Source organism: Hyperolius riggenbachi, chromosome 4, assembly GCF_040937935.1.
Source record: "Hyperolius riggenbachi isolate aHypRig1 chromosome 4, aHypRig1.pri, whole genome shotgun sequence".
NCBI classification, from domain to species: Eukaryota; Metazoa; Chordata; class Amphibia; order Anura; family Hyperoliidae; genus Hyperolius; species Hyperolius riggenbachi.
In genome coordinates, this window is record NC_090649.1 from 480,648,179 (window position 1) to 480,673,349 (window position 25,171).

General features: G+C 45.6%; 1 protein-coding gene and 1 long non-coding RNA gene across 4 annotated transcripts in view; one reads left to right on the plus strand and one right to left on the minus strand.

Moving 5' to 3' along the window:
- Positions 1 to 582: 582 nt before the first annotated feature.
- BICRAL (BICRA like chromatin remodeling complex associated protein) overlaps positions 583 to 25,171 on the minus strand; it is a 79,663-nt gene continuing 55,074 nt past the window's right edge. For all 3 annotated transcript variants that reach the window (XM_068232970.1, XM_068232969.1, XM_068232968.1), the window contains 6 exons: positions 22,375 to 22,433; positions 15,388 to 15,449; positions 15,158 to 15,303; positions 9,631 to 9,725; positions 7,239 to 7,341; positions 583 to 2,947 (listed from right to left, as the gene is read on the minus strand). In XM_068232970.1, the coding sequence (XP_068089071.1) occupies positions 2,184 to 2,947; positions 7,239 to 7,341; positions 9,631 to 9,725; positions 15,158 to 15,303; positions 15,388 to 15,449; positions 22,375 to 22,433 (1,229 nt within the window). In that variant the 3' untranslated portion in view covers positions 583 to 2,183. The remainder of the gene's footprint in view (positions 2,948 to 7,238; positions 7,342 to 9,630; positions 9,726 to 15,157; positions 15,304 to 15,387; positions 15,450 to 22,374; positions 22,434 to 25,171) is intronic.
- Positions 5,833 to 15,537, plus strand: LOC137504489 (uncharacterized). Its single transcript, XR_011019491.1, has 2 exons — positions 5,833 to 5,921; positions 15,179 to 15,537. It is a non-coding gene; the product is annotated as an uncharacterized lncRNA (long non-coding RNA).

Consider the following 25,171-nt stretch of genomic DNA (forward strand, 5'->3'; position numbering starts at 1 on the left):
TGTTGGATACACTACATTACTGTTGTTCATGAAGATTGTTTTCATGGATGAAAAGTTTTACAAATACATTCATTTTTTGTACTTGTGCCAATAAAGTTATATGAAGTTTTGTACTGCAAGATTGTGCTATAGCTCATTTTTTGAAAGTTATAGTCCTGTGTACAGGAAAAAGCACTTGAAGTGGGTGTGGTGGATCACCTATTGAAGGACTTTGTGGCCTTGCCTTTTCCCTTTAAAAGGATTATTCCCAATTACTTGTAAATTGGAATATGGCAGCCACACTTGTCATATGATCTCTGGCAGAAGCCCCTCCCCCCCACAGGCTGTGAAGGTCACCGACAGGAAATGGTAAAAGGGTGTGAATGCTGGGGAAAGCCCCATCAAAATTTTCTTGTAGGAGCCCCGTAATTTGTAGTTACGTCCCCGAAAGTAGTCAACGTCAACCAATCCCATTTTAGTTTGCTGTAGCGGAATCAGGATTTCCAATTGGCCACTGTAGCTGGCTGTACTTTGCACCATCTTTACACTCTTGAACCACTTTACTGAAAAACCTTCATAACCCGTTCAAATTCGACATCGACATTGATAGCAAATGAACAACATTTAATGGTACATAAAAGCAGATTAGTTCCAGATCTAAACTGTTGAGTGGTACATGGAATTGTCTCGCTTGCATGGACATTTCAATAAAGGTGCAGTCTCTTGTAACATGGATCCTTGCCATAGTCGTAGCACAAGCGGCTGGTCTTATTCTTATACTATAGAAGGCAAATAAACTGAAAATCTGCTTAAAGAGGAACTCTAACCAAGGATTGAACTTCATCCCGATAAGTAGGTGATAACCCATTGGCTCCCGACCCTGCGATCACTGTGAGCCAATCACAGCAGTCATAGCGATCACAGGGTCAGGAGCCAATGTTGTCATACCAAAAGCAGAGCGAATAGGCTCCAGTGACGGGAGAGCCGCAAGAGCGGTGGTAGCATGCGGCGCAGCAACTAATATCTATAGGTCCCAAACAAGGCGTAGATTTCAATTACCGTGGTCTTTAAGAAGTTTCTTGGCGCTCTATGCAGCTACAGAGAATCAAAGTGTCTGACACATTGGGACGAGGTGCTGGTGGGGAGATGGCCGCCGGTAATCACAATGTTGGATGTAGTTTCATCCGTACAGGATGGCGCTGTGCCGGATTTCATTAGCAACAGCACCACCTAGTGGCCACATGTTCCTCTTTTGGACTACGTCTTTAACATTGGAGCTATAGAAGAAAATACCATTTTTGGTAGTACCTAGTACGACCTAGGATTGGAAGGCGTTAATAACATTTTCCAAGGTCAGAGAACTTTGGGGATCTTTTTACCAGATGACCACTTTTAAAAATGAAATATTTAAGGTAGCCATACATCTATCAATTCTGATTCAATTGACAAAGCAATCCACTTTATTGAGCGATCAACTTCAGTGTGGTGGATCGAAAGTCGATCGACTAGTGGCCCACACACTGCAGGCGATATCCTATCCTAAGCTGGTCGATTCGACATGATATCAGCCACTTTTCATCAATTGGGCATACTGGAATACACTTGATTTTCTCAAGATTCAATAAAATAATCGAATGGTCAATCGTATAGCCAAATCGTTAGATGTATGGCCACCCTCAACCTTCACAAACACTATCCAAAGGGAAAAAAAACACATTTTGACTGAAATTCTGCTTTAATGGGATATAGATCATAATGATTAGTTATTATCCATTATTTTATTTATTTATTTATTTATTTTTTTAAGTTATTTTTATTATTAAGGTTTTATAGATAAAAGTCCAAAAAAGTTGGTGCTGTAGGCTGGCCTTCAGGGATCGGGATGACTATCACAGGCTCCAAAAGTGCCTCATCATCAGCAGATCTTGACAGGGATAGGATCACGTTAGGGACAAAGACTGCATCTTTAATGAAACCAATTAAAAAAAAACATAAACAAAATGGATTCCATCTACGAATTCACAAAATGACCTGCTTGTCCAGATCATTCCTGATTGTCTGTGGCAGGCTTGCTTGAATCCATCAAGTATGAAAATCACCTTAAGGTGGTGTGTGTATCCATCCTCTTGTCTTCTATGCATACGGTCACTATTGCTTTCTGTCCACTTGTCACGTGTCCTACATAATATTCTGGAGAATGTTCTTTAGCAATCTAAAATACTATTTACAGCGGCTTCTAAAACTGAATCTGTTTCTGCTGCTCCTCCTCTACTGTGCGACGCCGGTCTTTCCAGGCAGTTTTCCTCCGGGCATCTCACAGAGTCTGTTTCCGGGAAGTCGCTACCGGAGACCTGGCTTTTCAAGTGCTTGGCGCTAAGTTTGAGTTCTAGAACATTTCTGACTGTCGCCTTTACAGCCTCGCTACTCATTAGGCTTTTACTGGGGACTGTACTGTGCGACTGCTCGCCTGAAGTTTCTAGAATCTCGCCGGGAACTTTGGCCTGTGGGTGTTCTCCATAAACAGAGTCTGTCGGTGATCCAGAAACAGGAATGGATTTTGGAGGGCTGGCGTAGGCGCCGCTTTCTTTTGAGGCCTTACAGGAAGTGTAAGCGTCTGAAGCACAGGATGTGTACTTACCCTTCAGTTTACAAATGTTCACAAAGAGTTGTTTAGTTGGTGGAAGAGTTGCATTCTTCAATGCAGTATCGTTTTTAAGGCCTTCTTTTTCTTCTTTTTCTACAGGAGAAGCGTCACATTTCTGTATTGGTGAACTGTCAGTAGGCACTAAGCATGGGGTGTCAGGAGTCTTAGGTGAACCGAAGTCTGCCTGGTCATCTATATACAAGTCCATCGGAGAGGAACAATCGCTGGTTTGGTCAGCGTACATGTCAGGATCACTGAGCTGCTTTTCATCGGCAGGATCTTCGTCAAATTTGTGAAAGCAGCAAAATTCTGTAAGGTAACCATCTGCAAAAAGAGGACATCTTTGTTTTTCAACAGATAGGTAAGTGCAGTACTGTAGGTTCAGTCTACAATCTGCAAAATAGTTTTATGCAAAAACTCAAAGATCAACTAGTTTCTGGAACAGCTTAGGTCAGGCAAGAAACGCATGTAGCACAAAAAGTGAATTTTAGGTCTTATGGATGTTTTGAATGAAAACATCATTTTAAAAGCTTAATGGACACTACTGAGTATTAAAAGGACAACTGAAGCAAGAGGTATATGGAGGCTACCATATTTATTTCTTTTTAAGCAATACTAGTTGCCTGGCTGTCCTGCTGATCCTCTGCCTCTAATACTTTTAGCCATAGACCCTGAACAAGCCTGCAGCAGAACGGGTGTTTCTGATATTACTGTCAGATCTGACAAGATTAGCTGCATGCTTTTTTCTGGTGTGATTCAGACACTATTGCAGCCAAATAGATCAGCAGGGCTGCCAGACAACTGGTATTGATTAACAGGAAATAAATATGGCAGCCTCCATTTACCTCTCACTTCAATTGTCCTTTAATGAAATCAATACATAGCAGCCATAAAGTCAATGTTTGCAAAAATGAAAGTACCAAAGGTGCCAACAAGCATAAAATACATTGAAAACTGTTTAAAAGGAGGTAGTAGTTCACTTACCTCTTATCTGATGTGATGACCTAAAACAGTCAGTTTCAAAAAGAAAGGGAACTTTTTTTGACCTACTACACTATATTGGGCTCTCGGTTTTTCCTGTTTTTTGCTTTATAAAGTCAATGTTTATTCATCTTGTGGCAAACAAGGCGTTTAAGGCAGACTGGGACCTACAACAGGCAGTTCCAGTGGCGTAGGGACCGGGGTCGCAACGGTCGCCTTGGCGACCGGGCCCGGCTCCTAAAGAGGCGGGGGAGGGGCCCGGGGGGCCCATGTGTTCGTGCGCTATTAGGAGGGGGGCGCTGTAATGGAGGGGGGAGCCGCAGCTGCGGGGAGGGCAGCCCGACCTCTCCCTCCCTTCCTCTCCCCGGGCCCCCCCCTCCTCAGATGCAGAGTGACGCGCACGGAAGCGCTGAAGGCAGAACTCACCTCCCTGCGTTCCAATCGCCGCTGGTCTCCTCTCTGCATAGATGCTGTTACACACGCAGCTTCCGGCTAAACAGGAAGCTGCGTGTGTAACAGCATCTATGCAGAGCGGGAGGAGACCAGCGGCGATTGGAACCAGGGACGGAGGTGAGTTCCGTCTACAGCGCTTCCGTGCGCGTCACTCTGCATCTGAGGTGGGGGGGGGGGCCCGGGAGAGGAAGGGAGGGAGAGGTCGGGCTGCCCTCCCCGCGGCTCCGGCTCCCCCCCCCTCCATTATGTGGGGGCAGCTACCTACCTAATCTATTCTGGGGGGGGGGCAGCTACCTACCTAATCTATCCTGGGGGGGCAGCCACCTACCTAATCTATCTGGGGGGGGGGGGGGGGCAGCTACCTACCTAATCTATTCTGGGGGGGCAGCTACCTACCTAATCTATCCTGGGGGGGCAGCTACCTACCTAATCTATCCTGGGGGGGGGGCAGCTACCTACCTAATCTATCCTGGGGGGGGCAGCTACCTACCTAATCTATTCTGGGGGAGCAGCTACCTACCTAATCTATTCTGGGGGGGGCAGCTACCTACCTAATCTATCCTGGGGTGGCAGCTACCTACCTAATCTATCCTGGGGGGGCAGCTACCTACCTAATCTATCCTGGGGGGGCAGCTACCTAATCTATCCTGGGGGGGCAGCTACCTATTCTATCCTGGGGGGGCAGCTACCTAATCTATCCTGGGGGGGGGCAGCTACCTAATCTATCCTGGGGGTGGCAGCTACCTGATCTATCGTGGGGGGCAGCTACCTAATCTATCCTGGGGGCAGCTACCTAATCTATCCTGGGGGGCAGCTACCTAATCTAACCTATACTGGGGGCAGCTACCTAATCTAACCTATACTGGGGGGTACCTACCTAATCTAACCTATACTGGGGGGCACCTACCTAATCTAACCTATACTGGGGGTCACCTACCTATCTAACCTATACTGGGGGGCAGCTACCTAATCTAACCTATACTGGGGGGGCAGCTACCTAATCTAACCTATACTGGGGGGCACCTACCTCATCTAACCTTATACTGGGGGGCACCTACCTCATCTAACCTTATACTGGGGGGCACCTACCTCATCTAACTTATACTGGGGGGCAGCTACCTAATATAACCTATACTGGGGGGCACCTACCTATCTAACCTATACTGGGGGCACTTACTTATCTAACCTGTATTGGGGGCACCTAGCTAGCCTATACAGGTGGCAACTATACTAGCTACCTATAGTGGAGGCACCTACCTAACTAACTTATACTGGGGGCACCTACCTATCTAACCTATGCTGGCGGCGCCTGCCTATCTAACCTATACTGGGGGCAACTATACTGGCTACCTATGCTGGAGACACCTACCTGGCTAACCTATACCGGGGGCAACTATACCGGCTTACCTATGCCTGGCTACCTATACTGGGGGGACCTGTAGCTGGCTATAGGGATTCGGATATGTGTGTGTGTCGGGTGTTGCCGGGGGAGGGGGGGGCTGTTGGTGGGGGGGCACATCCAGATTCCGCATCGGGGCCCAGAGGTTTCTAGCTACGCCACTGGGCAGTTCCCTTTTTTCCAAAAAGGTTACATTTCATGGGTTTGCTTGTAAGTTGAATTTGTTTGTAAGTCATTTGTGTTGAGTGTAGATTTAAAAAATAACTGAGCACGGTAGGTTCAATTTCACTGAGGTCGGGTTCACACATAAAGAGGTGTCCAGTCCTGTCAAGTCGGTTTTTGACAGTTGGCCATAGCTCCCAACTGTCCCTCTTTTACAGGAACTGTCCCTCTTTGGGAACCCAATCCTCCTTTCCCTCTTTCTTCCTCATTTGTCCCTCTTTCAGGACTGATGTACAGATTTATGTAAATATTTGTATTTTTCTACTAGAAAATGTGTTTAATTGGCTCCAAAACTTTATTCCCATCTATTAAATTGATATCTTTCTTAATTTCAAATGTTAATATGGGAAAAAAAAATAGTGATGATATAAATGACCAGTGTGATTTGAATTCTTAAATTCGATCTTTTGCTTATGAATTTTTAGTGGTATGCCTGGCTGGGGGTGTGGCAGGGGTGTAATTAGAGGTGTGGTGGGGGAGTGTCTTAAAGTGTCTCTCTTTTTCATCACCACAAGGTGGGAGGTATGCAGTTGGCATCAGTTTTGCATGTGTTTCTGTGGCTGTGTTCACACATAAATCTGTACAATTTCCACACCGGTCCTGTCAGTTCTGAATCAGTTTTGTATCACACATAATAGATGTACATTTCTGGTCCAGTCATGTAAAACGATGCAAAACTGATAGGACAGGCCAGTACAGCACCGAACCGGAAATGTGCATATTTTTGTGTGAACCAGGCCTTACTGTCATTTGTAAAGGAATCCCATTAGTTTGGTGCCAAATCGCCCTCAGATCATACATTCCATGGCTGGATAGTGTACTGGTTAAAGTGAACCTCCGGACTAAAAATCTACTCAGCAGCACTGAAAAGGCTTGGTGTTTCTTTAACAGTTTCACAGCATCAGAACTTTGTTTTTCTTACCAAAGCCTCATTTTTAGCTGTATTTTTAGCTAAGCTCCACCCATCAAAGAAAACTGCCCGGGCTTTTTTTCCCTGATGCTGTGCAGAGCATGATGGGATTTCCTATGTTGTTGTTCACGTTGCCTAGCAACTGGGAGGGGTGGTCAGCACACAGGACAGTTGGAACTGTGTCTCATGCTCCCTGTCACCTCCTTTCAACCAAAAAGATGGCTGCCATCATGAAATCAAACATTTGCCTGTTCTTTTAGAACAGGGTGGGAAAGAGATTATATTACCTATCTATTTTAATTAACATAACTAATGTAACTTAATGACAGTATGTTTGTTTAGGCTGAAGTTCCTCTTTAAGGGCACCGCCTTTGACAGGGTTTGAATCCTGGCTAGGGTCAGTAGCTATTCAGTAAGGAATCCTTAGGCAAGACTCCCTAACACTGCAGGGTGGCTTCTTGAGCGTGTCCCAGTGGCTGCAGCTCTTGAGCGCTTTGAGTCCGAGAGGAGAAAAGCGCCATACAAATATAAGGATTATTAATACTATAAAATTTTGATGCGATTAATAACAAAAAAGGTGTTTTTGTGCTGTTGTTTTACAAGCTCAGTGACTGCTATTCACCAATTGCACTTTACTGAGTGAGTCTCACCTGGATCGATGACCGCCGTGCGTTTGTCACGTGTCAGGCTGGACCTCTCCTCCTGGTTGAATATTCTGTCCAGCATCACCATCTCCGCGGAAGGCGTGATCCGCTGAGTTAGAGAAAAAAAGTTACGTCTCATGAAAGGTCACTCCAATGAGAGTTATTTTTTTACATTCGCGCAGAAGCGTATTTTAGCAATACACTTCCGCGCAATTTGTTTTTTCGCCACAGGAAGTGAGCGCTGGAGATCCTCACTTCCTGGTTCAGCCAGACGGGTATTACCATGCATTGACGCGGAAATCCCAAAGGCTATTTTTGGTGGTGAGATGCGATCATGGCATCGCACCGCTATGCTAACGGTTAGCAGTGTGAAACCAGCCTTAAAGAGAGTCTGAAGCGAGAATAAATCTCGCTTCAGACCTCATATATAGCAGGGGCACGTGTGCCCCTGCTAAAACGCCGCTATAGCGTGGCTTAACGGGGGTCCCTGTCCCCCCAAATCCCCTCCGTAATGCGGGGGAGCGCTTCCGCATTGGGGCAGGGCTAACCGCCGCAGCCCTGCCCCACACGCGTCTGTCAGCGCGTATCTCCGCCTCTCCCCCGCCCCTCTCAGTCTTCCTTCACTGAGTGGGGCGGGGGAGAGGCGGCGACGCGCGTCTGATAGACGCGACTGGAGGCAGGGCTGCGGCCGTTAGCCCTTGCCTCCAGGAAGCAAAGTTCACGACCAACTTTGCGACCAACTTTTGCGGGGGGTGGGTTGGGGGTGAAGGGACCCCCGTTTAGCCGCGGGATAGCGGCGTTTTAGCAGGGGCACATGAGAGCTGAAGCGAGATTTAGTCTCGCTTCAGAGTCTCTTTAAGCTTCCTATCACACTGGTAAGCAAAAGTTTGAGGTTTACTACTACAGAACAAGTATTATTTATATTATTCACCTCCAAGGGTTTTTCCCCATAAAAAAACCAGAGCAATTTTCACCTGTCAGGGCTCCATTCATTCATTCGCCTATAACTTTATTACTACTTATCACAACGAAACAATCTATATCTTGGTTTTTTTCTTCACCACCAATTAGGCTTTCTTTGGGGGGGGGGGGGGGGGGGTACTTTTTGCAAATAATTATTTTATTCTAAAAGTGTTTTAACAGGAAAAATAAGAAAAAAAAATGTCTCAGTTTCCGGCCATTATAGTTTTAGGGCTCGTTTCCACTATCGCGAATCTGCATGCGTCCAACGCATGCAGATCCGCACATGTAATACAAGTGGATGGGCCTGTTTCCACTGTAGCGTTGTTGAGGTGCGTTTTTTTCAGCGTGAAAAAAACGCACAAAAGAGCCAACGATTTCGCCTGCGTCGGGAATCCGTGCGAATCGCCGCTAATGTATTTAATAGTAAAAACGCATGCGTTTGTTACATGCGTTTTTACCCGCGATTTCGCGTGCGATTTCGCACCTTTTTCAATTTTATTTAGCCCTGGCAGTGTCATGGTTAATTTCGCATGGCACCCTGCCATGCGAAATCGCAGGCGAAATCGCGGGTAAAAACGCATGTGGAAACGCATCCGCATGCGTTTTTACAAGCGTCGGAATGCGGCCGAAATCGCGTCGCAACAGTGGAAACAAGCCCTTAAAATACTACATGCTAACGTAGTTAAAACCCCCACATTTTATTTGCCCATTTGTCCCGGTTATTACAACATTTAACATTTTTTTCCCTAGTACATTACCAATGTATGGCGCCAATATTTTATATGGAAATAAAGGTGCATTTTTTCAGTTTTGGGTCCATCTCTAATTAAAAGCTCATAACTTATAAAGTAATAGTAATATACCCTCTTGACATAGTTATTAAAAAAAAGTTCAGTCCCTAAGGTAACTATTTATGTATTTTTGTATTTGTAAAAAAAATATTTTCATATATTTTTTTTTTTGGGGGGGGGGGGTAACTATTGGGGAGTGAGAGGTCAGGGGTTAATTTACAATGTAAAAATAATGTAAACATTGGACCATTATTGAAAAAAAAAAAAGTAGATGTAATTTTACAATTTGGCCACAAGATGTCCTTGCAGCAGTCGTCCGTATGTGTAGTATTAATATGCAAAGAGGAAATGATGCGTGGACAATCTTTGTGAATGGCGGTGCCATCTCATAGACGGCTGCGGCCATTGACACGGGGACTACTTAGATCAATGAATGGGAACGGAGTTTATTGATCTAGCAGCTAACGATCTACAGCGGTAACGAGCGCGGGGCGAGCGGGAACGCGCAGCGAGGAGGGACATAGTAGCTACACCCCTGCACAGAGTTGTGGCATTTTGCAGGGACGTAGTTACTCGGCCTGGGGGAGAGTAAGTGGTTAAAGGCGTAATGGAGTAATACTTATAGCTACAATACAGTTACATACTTTTGCATCTTCCAGAAGCAGCAGACGGTATTTGTTTAGCATTGCCTGGGTCTTCTTTAAAAGATGTGTGGCCATAGCCTCAAACTCATTGTCCACTGGAATGAGAAACACAATGCTTTCCAATTAATACCTGATAAAAATAACGTTCTCTTGTTAGGCAACCTTTCAAATAAACTAAGCTAAACTTGCACACATGTAGACTGACCGCATAACTGTCTATTTACAGTCAGCACTATCCATAAAGTCACATTTAGATCTTTGCAAACCATTCCTGAACAAAAAGTGTCATGTTACAATATATTTCTCTACTAGGCTCCTCCCTCTGGGATGTGGTTTCAGTGCCAGGGAGTGGCCATCATGGAGTGCTCCTCCCACCCCACCAGTTAAGGGGCAAGTAAGGTGAGAGGTGTATGGAAGATGCCATGTTTTATTTCCTTTTAAGCAATACCAGTTTCCTGGCAGTCCTGCTGATCCTCTGCATACTTTTGAGCTGAGAAGACTAGCTGCATGCTTGTCTCTGGTGTGATTCAGACACTACTGCAGCAAAATAGCTCAGCAGGGTTGCCAGGCAACTGGTATAGTTGAAAAGGAAATGAATATTGCAGCCTTCACATCCCTCTCACTTCAGGTATTCTTTAAGTTAATGTGAACCGCAATTATCCCTGCTTTTGTCTAATACACATTCCTTGCCTCAAACATTACTGGAAGACAGTTACACACATGAGCAACTTGGGAATCTGAGGGTAGAGCTAAGGAAATTGAGTTCTATCAATTACGTCAATTACCGTATATACTCGCAAGCAAGCCGACCCGCATATTAGCCGACCCCCCAACTTTTGCCTGAAAAACCAGGAAAAAATGATTGACCCTCATATAAGCCGGGGGTAGGAATGCTGGCCGCATGATCCCCCCCAGTGTGTCCCAGTATAGCTAGTATAGTGCCCAGTATGGGAAGGTAGTGCCTCAGTATAGCTAGTATCGTGCCCAGGATAGCTAGTATAGTGCCCAGGATAGCTAGTATAGTGCCCAGGATAGCTGGTATAGTGCCCAGGATAGCTGGTATAGTGCCCAGGATAGCTAGTATAGTGACCAGGATAGCAGGTATAGTGCCCAGGATAGCTAGTATAGTGCCCAGGATAGCTAGTATAGTGCCCAGGATAGCTAGTATAGTGCCCAGGATAGCTAGTATAGTGACCAGGATAGCAGGTATAGTGCCCAGGATAGCTGGTATAGTGCCCAGGATAGCTGGTATAGTGCCCAGGATAGCTGGTATAGTGCCCAGGATAGCTAGTATAGTGACCAGGATAGCAGGTATAGTGCCCAGGATAGCTAGTATAGTGCCCAGGATAGCAGGTATAGTGCCCAGGATAGCTAGTATAGTGCCCAGGATAGCTGGTATAGTGACCAGGATAGCTAGTATAGTGCCCAGGATAGCAGGTATAGTGCCCAGGATAGCTAGTATAGTGCCCAGGATAGCAGGTATAGTGCCCAGGATAGCTAGTATAGTGCCCAGGATAGCTGGTATAGTGACCAGGATAGCTAGTATAGTGCCCAGGATAGCAGGTATAGTGCCCAGGATAGCTAGTATAGTGCCCAGGATAGCTAGTATAGTGCCCAGGATAGCTTGTATCGTGCCCAGGATAGCTAGTATAGTGACCAGGATAGCAGGTATAGTGCCCAGGATAGCTAGTATAGTGCCCAGGATAGCTGGTATAGTGACCAGGATAGCTAGTATAGTGCCCAGGATAGCAGGTATAGTGCCCAGGATAGCTAGTATAGTGCCCAGGATAGCTAGTATAGTGCCCAGGATAGCTTGTATCGTGCCCAGGATAGCTAGTATCGTGCCCAGGATAGCTTGTAAAGTGCCCAGGTTAGAGAGTTTAGCACCCCCCCCCCCCCCCGCCCTCTCCCACCCGCTCCCCCCGCGGCCGCTGCTATTACCTTAGCTCCGCGGCTTCCTATTCCCTTGTCCTGCTCTTCATTCACAGCAGCTCGCCCCACGGTGGCTGCTGCGTGATGACGGAGAAAGTGGCAGAGAGCGGCTTCCTGGTTACTATGGGAACCTCTCTCTGCACTTCCTCCGTCATCACGCAGCAGCCACCGTGGGGCGAGCTGCTGTGAATGAATAGCAGGACAGGGGAATAGGAAGCCGCGGAGCTAAGGTAATAGCAGCGGCGGCGGGGGGAGCGGGTGGGAGAGGGCGGGGGACGACCCTCAGGCACATCACTCGCAAGCAAGCCGACCCCCCAACGTTTGACCCACTTTTTGTGGGTCAAAAATTCGGCTTGCTTGCGAGTATATACGGTAACCATATTGACAATTTAAAGTGGTCTGAAAGTCAGCATTTCTACTTTGCTCTAAAAGTTTCCTCCTAGCTTGAAAGCTACTATCTCAGAAAAACATTCTAGCAGAATATCACTGAAATGGTTAAAAAAAGCACTTTCTCCTGCTATTCAGCTTCAAATCCGTGTCCAAACTGCAGATAACAGTATCTTTTTTACTAGTTAAACACAAATGTATCAACACTGGAATGTAAACAAACAGTCTGAGAAACTGTCTCTGCTTCAGGCACACACAGTGTTCAGGATAGCTCATTAGAAGATTTTAATATATAATAAAAAGCAGTTATAATAGACAAATAATAAAATGCAATGGCAGCTTTCAGGGCAAGATAAACTACACTTTGGAAAATTGGATTTTGTAAACAGACTGAAGTGAGATATATCTGCGGCTCCAAAACCTGAAGTCCAACCAATTCATGAATTGGCTGAGGGATTCCGTCCTACCAGAAAGGTGGAGTCCGTTCATCTCTGTCCGCCTCTACTTCCCTTGTGTCATCTCCCTGTGTCCCCTTCCCTCATATCTGTCACCCCTCCACTTTCCTCCATATCTGTATACCCCTCCGTTCCGCTCTCAACAAACAGCTTCAACCAGTCTTATTGGACTTGGACCGGCGCATATTGGTCAGTTCCAAAAATTGCCAGCCAATAGCCACTTGGTCCAGACTTGGGGTTATAAAGCCAAGTCTGCTACTAGAGCCCTAATATATTACAGATTAAGGGTGCTCATATATTACTCAAGTTTGCAGGCCAATTGACCTTCCAATTTGATACATTTATATCAAATCAGACAAGAATTGATGCTACAACATGCATGAAATCTATTGTAAATCGGTATGCAGTGTGTGGGCAGGCAGTAGAGCCCTCTCTGATAAAATTTGTTTAGATTGGGATCTTTCTGGTGGTCGGTCTGGTGGCCAATGAGCAATGTATCCCTATCCAAACATACAGCAGCATATGTAGAAAGTAAGAGGGGGGGGGGCTTCCTATTATTACAGCAATTCAACATCAGTAACATTGTGATCAAAGTTAGCTCCTGCAAGCCACTTCTCAACCAGTTGCTTTTTTTGGTCATCTTTTTGTATCATCGGTCCAGTGTGTAGCTCTGAATGGGCGGTGACGGTGAGACATTGGCCTCAATTCCCTAAGCTTATTTCCTGTCTTTAATAACGTTTCTAGCATTATCACCATGGTGATAAGGCATGTAGTATTTAGGAAACATTTTACCTCAGGCAAACCTAAACTTAACTCTTCTGTCTTTAAAGGGATACTGTAGGGGGGTCGGGGGAAAATGAATTAAACTTACCCGGGGCTTCTAATGGTCCCCCGCAGACATCCTGTGCCCACGCAGCCACTCCCCAATGCTCTGGCCCCGCCTCCATTTCACTTCTGGAATTTCAGACTTTAAAGTCGGAAAACCACTGTGCCTGCGTTGCCGTGTCCTTGCTCCCGCTGATGTCACCAGGAGTGTACTGCACAAGCCCAGTATGGTCTGTGCCTGTGCAGTACACTCCTGGTGACATCAGCGGGAGCGAGGACACGGCAACGCAGGCGCAGTGGTTTTCCGACTTTAAAGTCTGAAATTCCAGAAGTGAACTGGAGGCGGGGCCGGAGCATTGGGGAGTGGCTGGGCGGGCACAGGATGTCTGCGGGGGACCATTAGAAGCCCCGGGTAAGTGTAACTCATTTTCCCCCGACCCCCCTACAGTATCCCTTTAAGTTAACGCTTCAATCCTTAAAATAACTCCAGAATTCTAAAGTTAAAGACAGACAGGCTGTTAATTAACTGCATGTGAAAATAACTATAGAGGAGGTAACTTAAAGAGGAACTCCAGTGAAAATAATGGCCTCAATTCACTAAGATCATGCTGGAAATAATAAGGCAAGAGTAAACTTGCCATGGCACAGTGAGAGAGTTATCTTATCTCTTCATTCCTTAAAGAGAACCCAAGGTGTGTTTAAAGAATGTTATCTGCATACAGAGGCTGGATGTGCCTATACAGCCCAGCCTCTGTTGCTATCCCAAACCCCACTAAGGTCCCCCTGCACTCTGCAATCCCTCATAAATCACAGCCATGCTGTGAGGCTGTGTTTACATCTGTAGTGTCAGTCTCAGCTGCTCCCCCGCCTCCTGCATAGCTCCGGTCCCTGCCCCCGTCCCTTCCCTCCAATCAGCAGGGAGGGAAGGGATGCAGGCGGGGACTGGAGTTCTGCAGGAGGCGGGGAGAGCAGCAGACTGACACTATAGAGATAAACATAGCCAGCTCTGACAAGCTGTTTGTCAGCAGCGTGGCTGTGATTTATGAGGGATTGCAGAGTGCAGGGGGACCTTAGGGGGGTTTGGGATAGCAACAGAGGCTGGGCTGTATAGGCAGATCCAGCCTCTGTATGCAGATAACATTCTTCAAACCCACCTCTGGTTCTCTTTAAGTTACCTCCTCTGTAGTTATTTTCACACTTTAACTTTAGAATTCTAGAGTTATTTTAAGGATTGAAGAGTTAACTTAAAGACAGAAGAGTTAACTTTAGATTTGCCTGAGATAAAATGTTTCCTGAATACTACATGCCTCATCACCAGAATCTAGAAGTGTTATTAAAGACAGGAGATAAGCTTAGTGAATTGAGGCCAATGTAATAAAAAAAAGTGCTTCATTTTTAGCATAATTATGTATAAATGATTTAGTCATTGTTTGCCCATTGTAAAATCTTTTAAATCCCTGATTTACATTCTGATATTTATCACATGGTGACATTTTTACTGTTGGCAGGTGATGTAGCTGCTGCTTGTTTTTTTGGCAGTTGGAAACAGCTGTAAACAGCTATTTCCCACAATGCAACAAGGTACATAGACAGGAAACTGCCAGGAGTACCATGGTCCTCAGAATTTCTTGTGGGAGGGGTTTCACCACAATATCAGCCATACAGAGCCCCCTGATGATCCATTTGTGAAAAGGAATAGATTTCTCATGTAAAAGGGGGTATCAGCTACTGATTGGGATAAAGTTCAATTCTTGGCCGGAGTTTCTCTTTAACTGCAGAGGAGGTAACTTAACTACAGTGGAGGTAACTTAAGGAATGAATAGATAAGATAAATCTCTCACTGTGTGGTGGCAAGTTATCTCTTGCCTTATCATCTCCAGCATGATCTTAGTGAATTGACGCCATTGTGCTATATAACGTTGCTTCACCTTTCTGTATTTCCTCCTCAGCGGGCATCGATCCCTGAAAGACGTGGAATGGGAGGAGCCTGCGGACAGCGTCACCCAAGGACTGGAATGGGCTCTTATCCGGAAGCACAGCGATCTCTTGGTCTGCATGCACCTTCTGGAGAAATCTAGAGGACACAAGAAGCTGGGTTACATTTAGATCTGCAATGCGGAAGCAGACAGAGATCAGGGAGAGGTCAGGTGACACATACAGAGTTTCCTTCGTAAGCTGCCTGGTGGAGAATCTCTTCAGCCCTCTGTGGTGTCCCTCAACCTATCAACAGAGAGGAAAAAAAGCCCAGGTGAAGAATATTCCTTGCAAAATATTCACATCATAAAAAACACAACCAAACAATGATTAACTTCAGGGTTATGGTTATCATTATGGTGCCTAGGGGTAATATTTCACTCCTCTCTCTCTCTTTTATTCCTCACATTCACTCCCTAATCAGCTCCTGTCATCTCCAACTCAAAAACACCTTTTCTCCCTCGAGACACAACTAAAATGTTAATACATGCTCTTATAGTATCTTGTCTGGACTATTGTAACTACTACTTTGTGGACTACCAACTAACAGACTGGCACCTCTCCGATCTGTACTGAACTCGACTTCTTGTATCATTCATCTTTCTTCTCGATCTTCCTCTGCTGCTCCTCTCTGCCAAACTCTTCACTGGCTGCCAATTACCCGGAGGATCCAGCTCAAACTCCTAACCCTAACCTACAAAGCTCTCCACAATCTCTCTCCCCGGTACATATCCTCACTAATTGTCAGACACAAACCCAGTCGCAATCTCAGACCTGCACATGACCTTCTTTTGTCTTCCTCTAGAACCACCTCCTCACATTCACATATACAAGATTTTGCACGTGCTTCACCCCTCCATTGGAATGCTCATCCACGGCGTACCCATCACTCTCTAACCTTTGATTTCTAAAACGAGCCCTCAAGACTCACTTTTTCCTTCAAGCATACGCTCTTCCTTCGGTCAGTTCACCTTTTGACCTCTGGCCAAATTGTACTCCTCCTGTCTGGGGACAGGCTTCTTCCCCTTTTCTTTCCCTGCTACAGTTAGCTTTGGATGGAGCAGCGGCGTGTGTACACAGCATGGAGCAGCAGCGTGTGTACACAGCATGGAGCAGCAGCGTGTGTACAGAGCATGGAGCAGCAGCGTGTGTACAGAGCATGGAGCAGCAGCGTGTGTACAGAGCATGAAGCTGCAGTGTGTGCACAGAGCATGGAGCAGCAGTGTGTGTACAGAGCATGGAGCAGCAGCGTGTACACAGAGCATGGAGCAGCAGTGTGTGTACAGAGCATTGAGCAGCAGCGTGTGTACAGAGCATTGAGCAGCAGTGTGTGCACAGAGCATGGAGCAGCAGTGTGTGTACAGAGCATGGAGCAGCAGCCTGTGCACAGAGCATGGAACAGCAGAATGTAGACAGAGCATAGAGTAGCAGTGGGTGTACAGAGCATGGAGCAGCAGTGCGTGTGCAGAGCATGAAGCAGCAGCATGTATACAGAGCATGGAGCAGCAGCGTGTGTACAGAGCATGGAGCAGCAGCCTGTGTACAGAGCATGGAGCAGCTGCATGTGTACAAAGTATGGAGCAGCTGCATGTGTACAGAGATTTGAGCAGCAGTGTGTGCACAGAGCATGGAGCAGCAGTGTGTGTACAGAGCATGGAGCAGCAGCCTGTGCACAGAACATGGAGCAGCAGTGTGTGTACAGAGCATGGAGCAGCAGCATGTATACAGAGCATAGAGTAGCAGTGTGTGTACAGAGCATGGAGCAGCAGTGCGTGCGCAGAGCATGAAGCAGCAGCATGTATACAGAGCATGGAGCAGCAGCGTGTACAGAGCATGAAGCAGCAGTGTGTGTACAGAGCATGGAGCAGCAGCGTGTGTACAAAGCATGGAGCAGCAGTGTGTGTACAGAGCATGGAGCCGCAGTGTGTGTACAGAGCATGGAGCCGCAGCGTGTGTAAAGAGCATGGAGCAGCAGTGTGTGTACAAAGCATGGAGCTGCAGCCTGTGTACAGAGCATGGAGCAGCAGCGTGTGTACAGAGCATGAAACAGCAGTGTGTGTACACAGCATGGAGTAGCAGTGTGTATACAGAGCATGAAGCAGTAGTGTGTGTACAGAGCATGGAGCAGCACCGTGTGTACCGAGCATGGAGCAGCACTGTGTGTACAGAGCATGGATTAGCAGCGTGTGTACAGAGCATGGAGCAGCTTTTGGGGAACTTAACAGAGTCAGGTATGAGCACAGCCCTGTGCCCTGCTGGGTGAATGCTTCACTTTCCCCATCATTACCAATGTCAGCTGTCCTCATTATTATCTGTATCCAAACTGCTCCTGATCAATCCCATTGTCAATCGGGAGCAAATCAGACATTTAGGAATAGGAAATAATTGTCAGATCCTGTCAATCGGACGGGAAATGCATTATGTGTACCCAGCATGATGTCCTACCATATTATTATACTGCATTGTGGGTGGCTTAGGGGGATCTTTCAGGAACCCGCCCCCCCCTTGAAAATCCTTGAAAATCCTGGGTTTGCCTCTACAAGATTCCACAATAATATTTTACATCAGTAAGTACCCAAATTGGGCACTTTTTTCACTACAGATTTCGTTTAACCACTTCACCCCACACAGTATTTTACCCTTACTGCCAAGAGCCATTTTCACTTGTTGTTTTTTTGTACCCTGTCAATAATTACAAGCCCTTGTTTTCAAGTGTTTGTGTTTGGTAACTATGGGGGTTAGAATGGTTTAATAAGTATAGTAAAAAAAAAATGTTTATGGATTTCTATTTTTTGAGGGGGGGGGGGGGGGAGAGAAGGGAGGGGCACAATATGGTGCTTTACAATATCATAGGTTACTAGGAAGTGTTTAATCGTTTTTAAACATTATTCTTTACTTTTATTTCAAAATTCAAACGGGTAGTGAAGCACCACTCAATCAAAGTAACAGGTGATGTGCCGTGGCTTGGACCTGGCAGCACTCCTGGGTCCACGTAATGCAAAGAAGGGATCAGCCGGCACCATCCAGTATAAATGCTCTTTATTCTTCCATAATCATAACAGCCATAATTGCAACGTTTCAGAGTGTCACCTCCTTTCTCAAGCTAAGCTGTATGATGAATATATCTAACTACAACTCTCACTCACTATTTATCCTAAACATGGTAGAGTATTAGCCAATAGCGCTGCTCAACAGCTCTCTCCCAATCACAGCAGTCCGTGCTCTAGCCGGACCTGATGGGGAACTGCGCTTGCTATCTACCTATTGGTCGCCACATGAAGGTTACCACCTCCTCTCCTTTTCAAATATACTGGTCGGACGCATGCGTACAAACGGCCGCCTGGGCATGCGTACTGCCGTCGGTCCGCCCACTGCGGACCTGACGGGGAACTGTACGACATGACGCGTGCGGAGGACGCGTGTACGCGTCGCATCCGCCCACACAGGCCGGCCACCAATGACGAGGGAGCTGGCATATGGCCACCCCCCCAGGCATCAGGATGTAAACAAAGGTTTGCAACGCATGCAGCCGATCAGTCAAAGATAAACATCCATAAAAATAAGCACAGGAGAACTGCAGGGGACAGGGAGGTGATCATGGAGGAATATTACCACACATATTAAGTATAAGTATAAATCCAATATAAAGAGAGGCAGCGTCCACCTGCCTGAACGCGCAAAAACCGCGCATACATGCGTGTGAACACCCCTCACCCAGAACTAGCCAAAGTCAGGGGAAACTTTATCGCCAACAGGCGACACCAGCAAGAACAATATATTGAGTAACCTAAATGGTTCAACATTAAAAAGGGGGGGGGGGGGGGAGAAAAAGGGAAAATTAACAATGTGCACAAACAGCACTACATAACTAAATAAAAGGGGTCAGATCTAGTTCTCGATTAAGGCCACGAGGTTCCATTGTATCTAGTCTTTTTATCCATACTGCCTCCCGCAGGGTGATGTAGATGTCCTCATGAGAGGCAATACATGGGATCATAAGATCAAGAACAACATCTCACATGCAGAAAACTTGGCAATCAGGGAATTGGCAGAAAATCCAATGATAACAATCAAGCCAGCCGACAAGGGCGGAGTCATCGTAGTAATGGACACTGAGATGTACCGTGGAGAAATACTTAGACAACTGGCGGATAATAATACATATCGAGCTCTATCAAAGGACCCTCTGAGAGACATACAAGGTAAAATATCGGAAGTGATCACTCAGGCTCTGTCGCAACAAATAATTGATGACAAATTGGCAAATTATCTCATACAGACCAACCCTATCACACCAGTGATGTACATTTGTCCTAAAATTCACAAGAGACTGGAGAATCCCCCCGGCAGACCAATTGTGGCCGGGGTGGATTCAATTTTTGCCCCTATTGCAAAATACCTTGATAAAATACTTAGGCATTATGTGGTGTCACAAAAATCATACCTACGAGACACACCAATGTTTCTCGAGGCTTTACGTAATATGCAGCCCCTAGAGGGCGAATGTTTATTGGTAACTATGGATGTGGAGAGCCTCTACACCTCCATCCCACACGATGGGGGTGTGGAGGCTGTCCGACATATGTTGGAGGTGGCCTCTGATTATACGCAGGCCCAGATTGCCTTTGTTTGTACGCTTTTGGAGATTGTACTTACATGTAATTATTTCTTGTTTGAAGATACGTTCTATATGCAATTTAGGGGCACAGCTATGGGGTCGAATGTGGCCCCGTCCTACGCAAACATCTACATGGGCATGTATGAGGAAATGTATGTTTATACTAATGGGCTATTTCAGGAGCATGCCATACAGTGGTTTAGATATATAGATGATGTCTTTTGCGTGTGGGCGGGACCACATTCGACCCTGGAAACATTTGTGTCGGAACTTATGGGACAGTGCCAGGAGATCAAGCTAACTTTACACACGTCCGAGGAGCAAATTTTTTGGACACTGTTGTAGTGAGACGGGGAAGCCGTTTGGTTACCGACCTCTTTGTCAAGCCCACGGATGTGAACTCCCTATTGCACTATGGGAGTTTCCATCCGTGGGCTGCGAAGAGGTCGGTGCCTATCAGTCAATTCCAGAGGGTCCGTTCCATTGTGGAGGATCAGGAGGTTCAGAATAGGAGACTTGATGAGATGCAAACTAAGTTTAGACAGCGGGGTTATCCAACCGAGGTAGTACAGATGGCACGTGAAAGGCCAACGGGCGACACCAGCCGACAGAGAAAGAATAGACAGCAACAGGATAGATTACCTTTTGTATCCACATATTCCACAGTCAGTGATCATGTCAATAAAATTATAAGGAAGCACTGGCATCTCTTGGCAGATAGTTTTCCTTATGTACAACATTTTGTCAATCCGCCAATTTTTTCGTATCGCCGGGCTCCTAATCTTAAGGACCGGCTAGTCCATGCAGATAGAGGGGGCGCGGGTGGTGGACCAAGACTCTCACGTAAGGGAACATTCCCCTGCATGAATTGTGTTCACTGTAGCTCGGTGATCAGGGGTGATGAAATCATTCACCCACACAGGGGCACTAAATTCAAAATCCAGGGATGTCACACATGTGACTCCATGTTTGTAGTATATGCTTTAAAGTGCCCGTGTGGATTGCTATATATAGGTCAGACAACGCAGAAAATTAAGGTACGATTATCGTCACATAAACACGCAATACATGAGAACTTGGTCGATCAGGCCGTGCCATATCATTTTTCATTAGCCAGACACAATGTTAGCCAGCTCAGGTACATGATAATTGAACAGGTCCCGACCGCTAGAAGGGGAGGTGACCGCATTAAAAAATTACTTTGGCGGGAGGCAGTATGGATAAAAAGACTAGATACAATGGAACCTCGTGGCCTTAATCGAGAACTAGATCTGACCCCTTTTATTTAGTTATGTAGTGCTGTTTGTGCACATTGTTAATTTTCCCTTTTTCTTTCCCCTCCCACCCCCCCCCCTTTTTTCTGTTGAACCATTTAGGTTACTCAATATATTGTTCTTGCTGGTGTCACCTGTTGGCGATAAAGTTTCCCCTGACTTTGGCTAGTTCTGGGTGAGGGGTGTTCACACGCATGTATGCGCGGTTTTTGCGCGTTCAGGCAGGTGGACGCTGCCTCTCTTTATATTGGATTTATACTTATACTTAATATGTGTGGTAATATTCCTCCATGATCACCTCCCTGTCCCCTGCAGTTCTCCTGTGCTTATTTTTATGGATGTTTATCTTTGACTGATCGGCTGCATGCGTTGCAAACCTTTGTTTACATCCTGATGCCTGGGGGGGTGGCCATATGCCAGCTCCCTCGTCATTGGTGGCCGGCCTGTGTGGGCGGATGCGACGCGTACACGCGTCCTCCGCACGCGTCATGTCGTACAGTTCCCCGTCAGGTCCGCAGTGGGCGGACCGACGGCAGTACGCATGCCCAGGCGGCCGTTTGTACGCATGCGTCCGACCAGTATATTTGAAAAGGAGAGGAGGTGGTAACCTTCATGTGGCGACCAATAGGTAGATAGCAAGCGCAGTTCCCCATCAGGTCCGGCTAGAGCACGGACTGCTGTGATTGGGAGAGAGCTGTTGAGCAGCGCTATTGGCTAATACTCTACCATGTTTAGGATAAATAGTGAGTGAGAGTTGTAGTTAGATATATTCATCATACAGCTTAGCTTGAGAAAGGAGGTGACACTCTGAAACGTTGCAATTATGGCTGTTATGATTATGGAAGAATAAAGAGCATTTATACTGGATGGTGGCGGCTGATCCCTTCTTTGCATTACTTTTATTTCAATGAATGAATATTCCCAGGCTCTTTGATTGGCTCAGGGAACAAATGTTTCCCTTCACCAATCCCCAATGTGTAAATCCCGCCTTGTACGAGTGGGGGGAGCGCTTGTGCACCTGCCACTGATTGACAGAACCTACCAGTATGTCCTGTTTGTACCAGTACGTCCAGATGGCATTAAAAGGTTAAAGCACTGTGGAATGCCAGAGTTTTATATGGACAAAACCACAAAGCAATCAAGTTCAATTATGATTTGTAATTTGTTCTAGCAATATATAAAGCCACACTAAAAGCATTTTGTTTTCTGTAAAGAAAAGAAATAGAAATATCCCTCAGCCCGCTCCTTAAACACAGAAACATAACACAATAATTATTACCTTGACATTCTGTAGTTGTGATAATTGATGCTGTAAATGTGTAATTCCAGAGCTATGTTCTGTAGAGAAAAGAAATATGTCAATCTGTTGAGGTTATTTTAATTGTGAAAATGATTTGGTTATAGTACTGTAGCACAATCTGAAATCACATTCAATGTAAAGGTGAAACTCGAAAAATTAGAATTCAACTTAAAGAGACACTGAAGCGAAGAAAAAAATATGATATAATGATTTGGTTGTGTACTATGAATAATTATTAGAAGTTTACCAGCAAAGAAAATATTCTCATATTTTTATTTTCAGGTATATAGTGTTTTTTCTAACATTGCATTATTCTATAATATGTGCAGATTACACAACACTCAGCATTCAAAATGATTCTTTCAGAGCACTTTGAAATAATGACCTCTCCTCTAGCAGAGAAAAAGTAAATAGTTCAGGAACAGCTGAGATAATAAAAGTCAGAAGACAGCCCTCTCCACCACTTTGAAAGTCGCAGAGCTTAATTGCTTTTTTGCATAGAGATAACAACTGGAGTTTCTTAACGCTTCCTGTACTGGAAACAATTAGACTGATGTATCTGATCTTAATATTTTATTTCTTAGCTGTACTACACATACAAATCATAATATCATATTTTTTTTCCGCTTCAATGTCTCTTTAAAAGCTGAAATTAATATAGGAAATAGACTCATTGGGCTTGATGCACAAAGCAGTGCTAACTGTTAGCACTAGCACGCTTGTGAAAAGCCCCTCTTCACGCCTAAACTGAGTTTAGGCGTGTAAAAATGAACTCGCGCGCAAAGTCCCGTGGTGCGCGCGAAACGTTGCATCGCGGGGCGACTGAAATGGCGCACCTGATGCGTCTATAAGGTCGCATGGGATGCGACTTTAACGTCACACTATGCGACGTTAAAGTCGCATCCCATGTGACCTTATAGACGCATCAGGTGCGTCGTTTCAGTCGCACCACGATGCGACGTTTTGCACGCACCGCGCTGCTTTGCGCACGATGTAATTCACAAAACGGTGCTAACCTACTTAGCACCCTGCTTATCACACCCAAAGGTGCTAAGTAGGTTAGCACGGCTTTGTGAATCAAGCCCATTACATGCAAAGTGAGATATTTTAAGCCTTAGAATGTTGTGAAAACGCTCAATATTCTCGGCTCAAAGTGTCAGACTATAATCAGCTAATGAATCAAAAACACCTGCAAAGGCTTCCTATTTCATATATTAGTTTGGTTCAGTCACGTCGTCCGGGGTTTTTTTCGCATGCGCGGCCCTCCGTTCATGCACAGAAGAGCCCGACTGGCGCAACTGACCCATTTACCAGTACCGATACCAGGTGAACGGAGGCACTCGGAGGGCGGTGAGGGACGCATTGGTGCTCGTCGGGCTGGAGGAAGCCCCGGGTAAGTATCAAATCTTTTAGTAAGCCCATCTCAGATTTACTTTAAAGCGGACCCAAACCAAACATTTTTTTTAATTTAAAAGATTTAGTTGCACCACTCTGACACATACAAAGATAAATAAACACTCCTTCAAGCCTATGAGCATTTCAGTGCATGCTTTTCACCCTTCTCTTTGCATAACTAGGGTTATGCAGGTGGGAGCCATTAGCAATTCCTCCATTGCTGGACACCACCTACTCCACCAGTTTGCCGGACTCTGTCCCGGCAATTTAAAAGGAAGGGAGGGGTTTCTCCAATAAATGTAAAATATTTTATATTTGTCATCATGCCGCTGAAAAAAGGCTGCTATTTATTATTATAATTTAGAAAATAGATTTCATTTCTGAAATCTTGTATTTTTAATTTGGGTCCACTTTAAGTTGAATTACTGAAATAAATAAACATTTGCACAATATTAAAATTTTTCGAGTTTCACCTCTTAAAAGATAACGGTATGAAGAAGCCAATCTTCAAATATTTTTACCTCCATAGCCAGTAATGTAATAGCAGAAAGATAAAACCTTTCCAGTATCCCTGAACCGGGGTAAAATCTCTTAAAGGGAGCCCATGGTGAGCTAGATTACTGTTGCCGGAGTGGCCAAAAACTGCACATTGCCGTCGGGGGTCATCCCTATTCTCCGTCTACACTCGTTTTCCTATTCGGCGGAATCCTCCAGTTGATTGTGAAAACCGGGAAGTTTCCCCTCATAAATCGGAACTGCGCAGGCGCAAGTTATGATTCACGTGAACACAGAGAAAGCAAGTGCTTGTTTACAAGCGCTATGTGGAAAAAGAGGCGCCCTGGAGTATATAAAAACTATTAAAACCACATAAAATGAAAGGAAGTGAGGTGGCTTACCTCAATGACGAAATCTTTATGATTTTTATTAGCACAGGCAACGCGTTTCACGGGTCTGAGCCCGCTTCATCAGGCCAATAATAGTGCCAAATGGATAAGAGCCATATAGCATAGGGAGTCTCTCAGGGAGGGAGTGCTTTTATTCCCCCCAACAGACCCCGTTGGAGGGGTCCAGACATACCACAAGTGGTTTCGGCCACAGTGGATATCTGCCAGTCTTTTCTGAGAGAGTGACCGGTCCCAGGTTTTATTGGACCACCCCGAGTGGAGTTGGGATTTATTGTTAGGGATGATCGGAAACAGCAAATTCCGTTCCGCCGGATTCCGCTAGCACTTAATTCCGTCGCTATGAAAATCCGTTGGATTTTCGTAAAATTTAGCGGAATTCCGGATTCCAACTGAAAAATTAAAGTAATAGCAAATGGAACCTTGTTTATGCTACTAGTAGCCCATAGAACCTATTGAATGTTCCCTTAGTCCTTTTA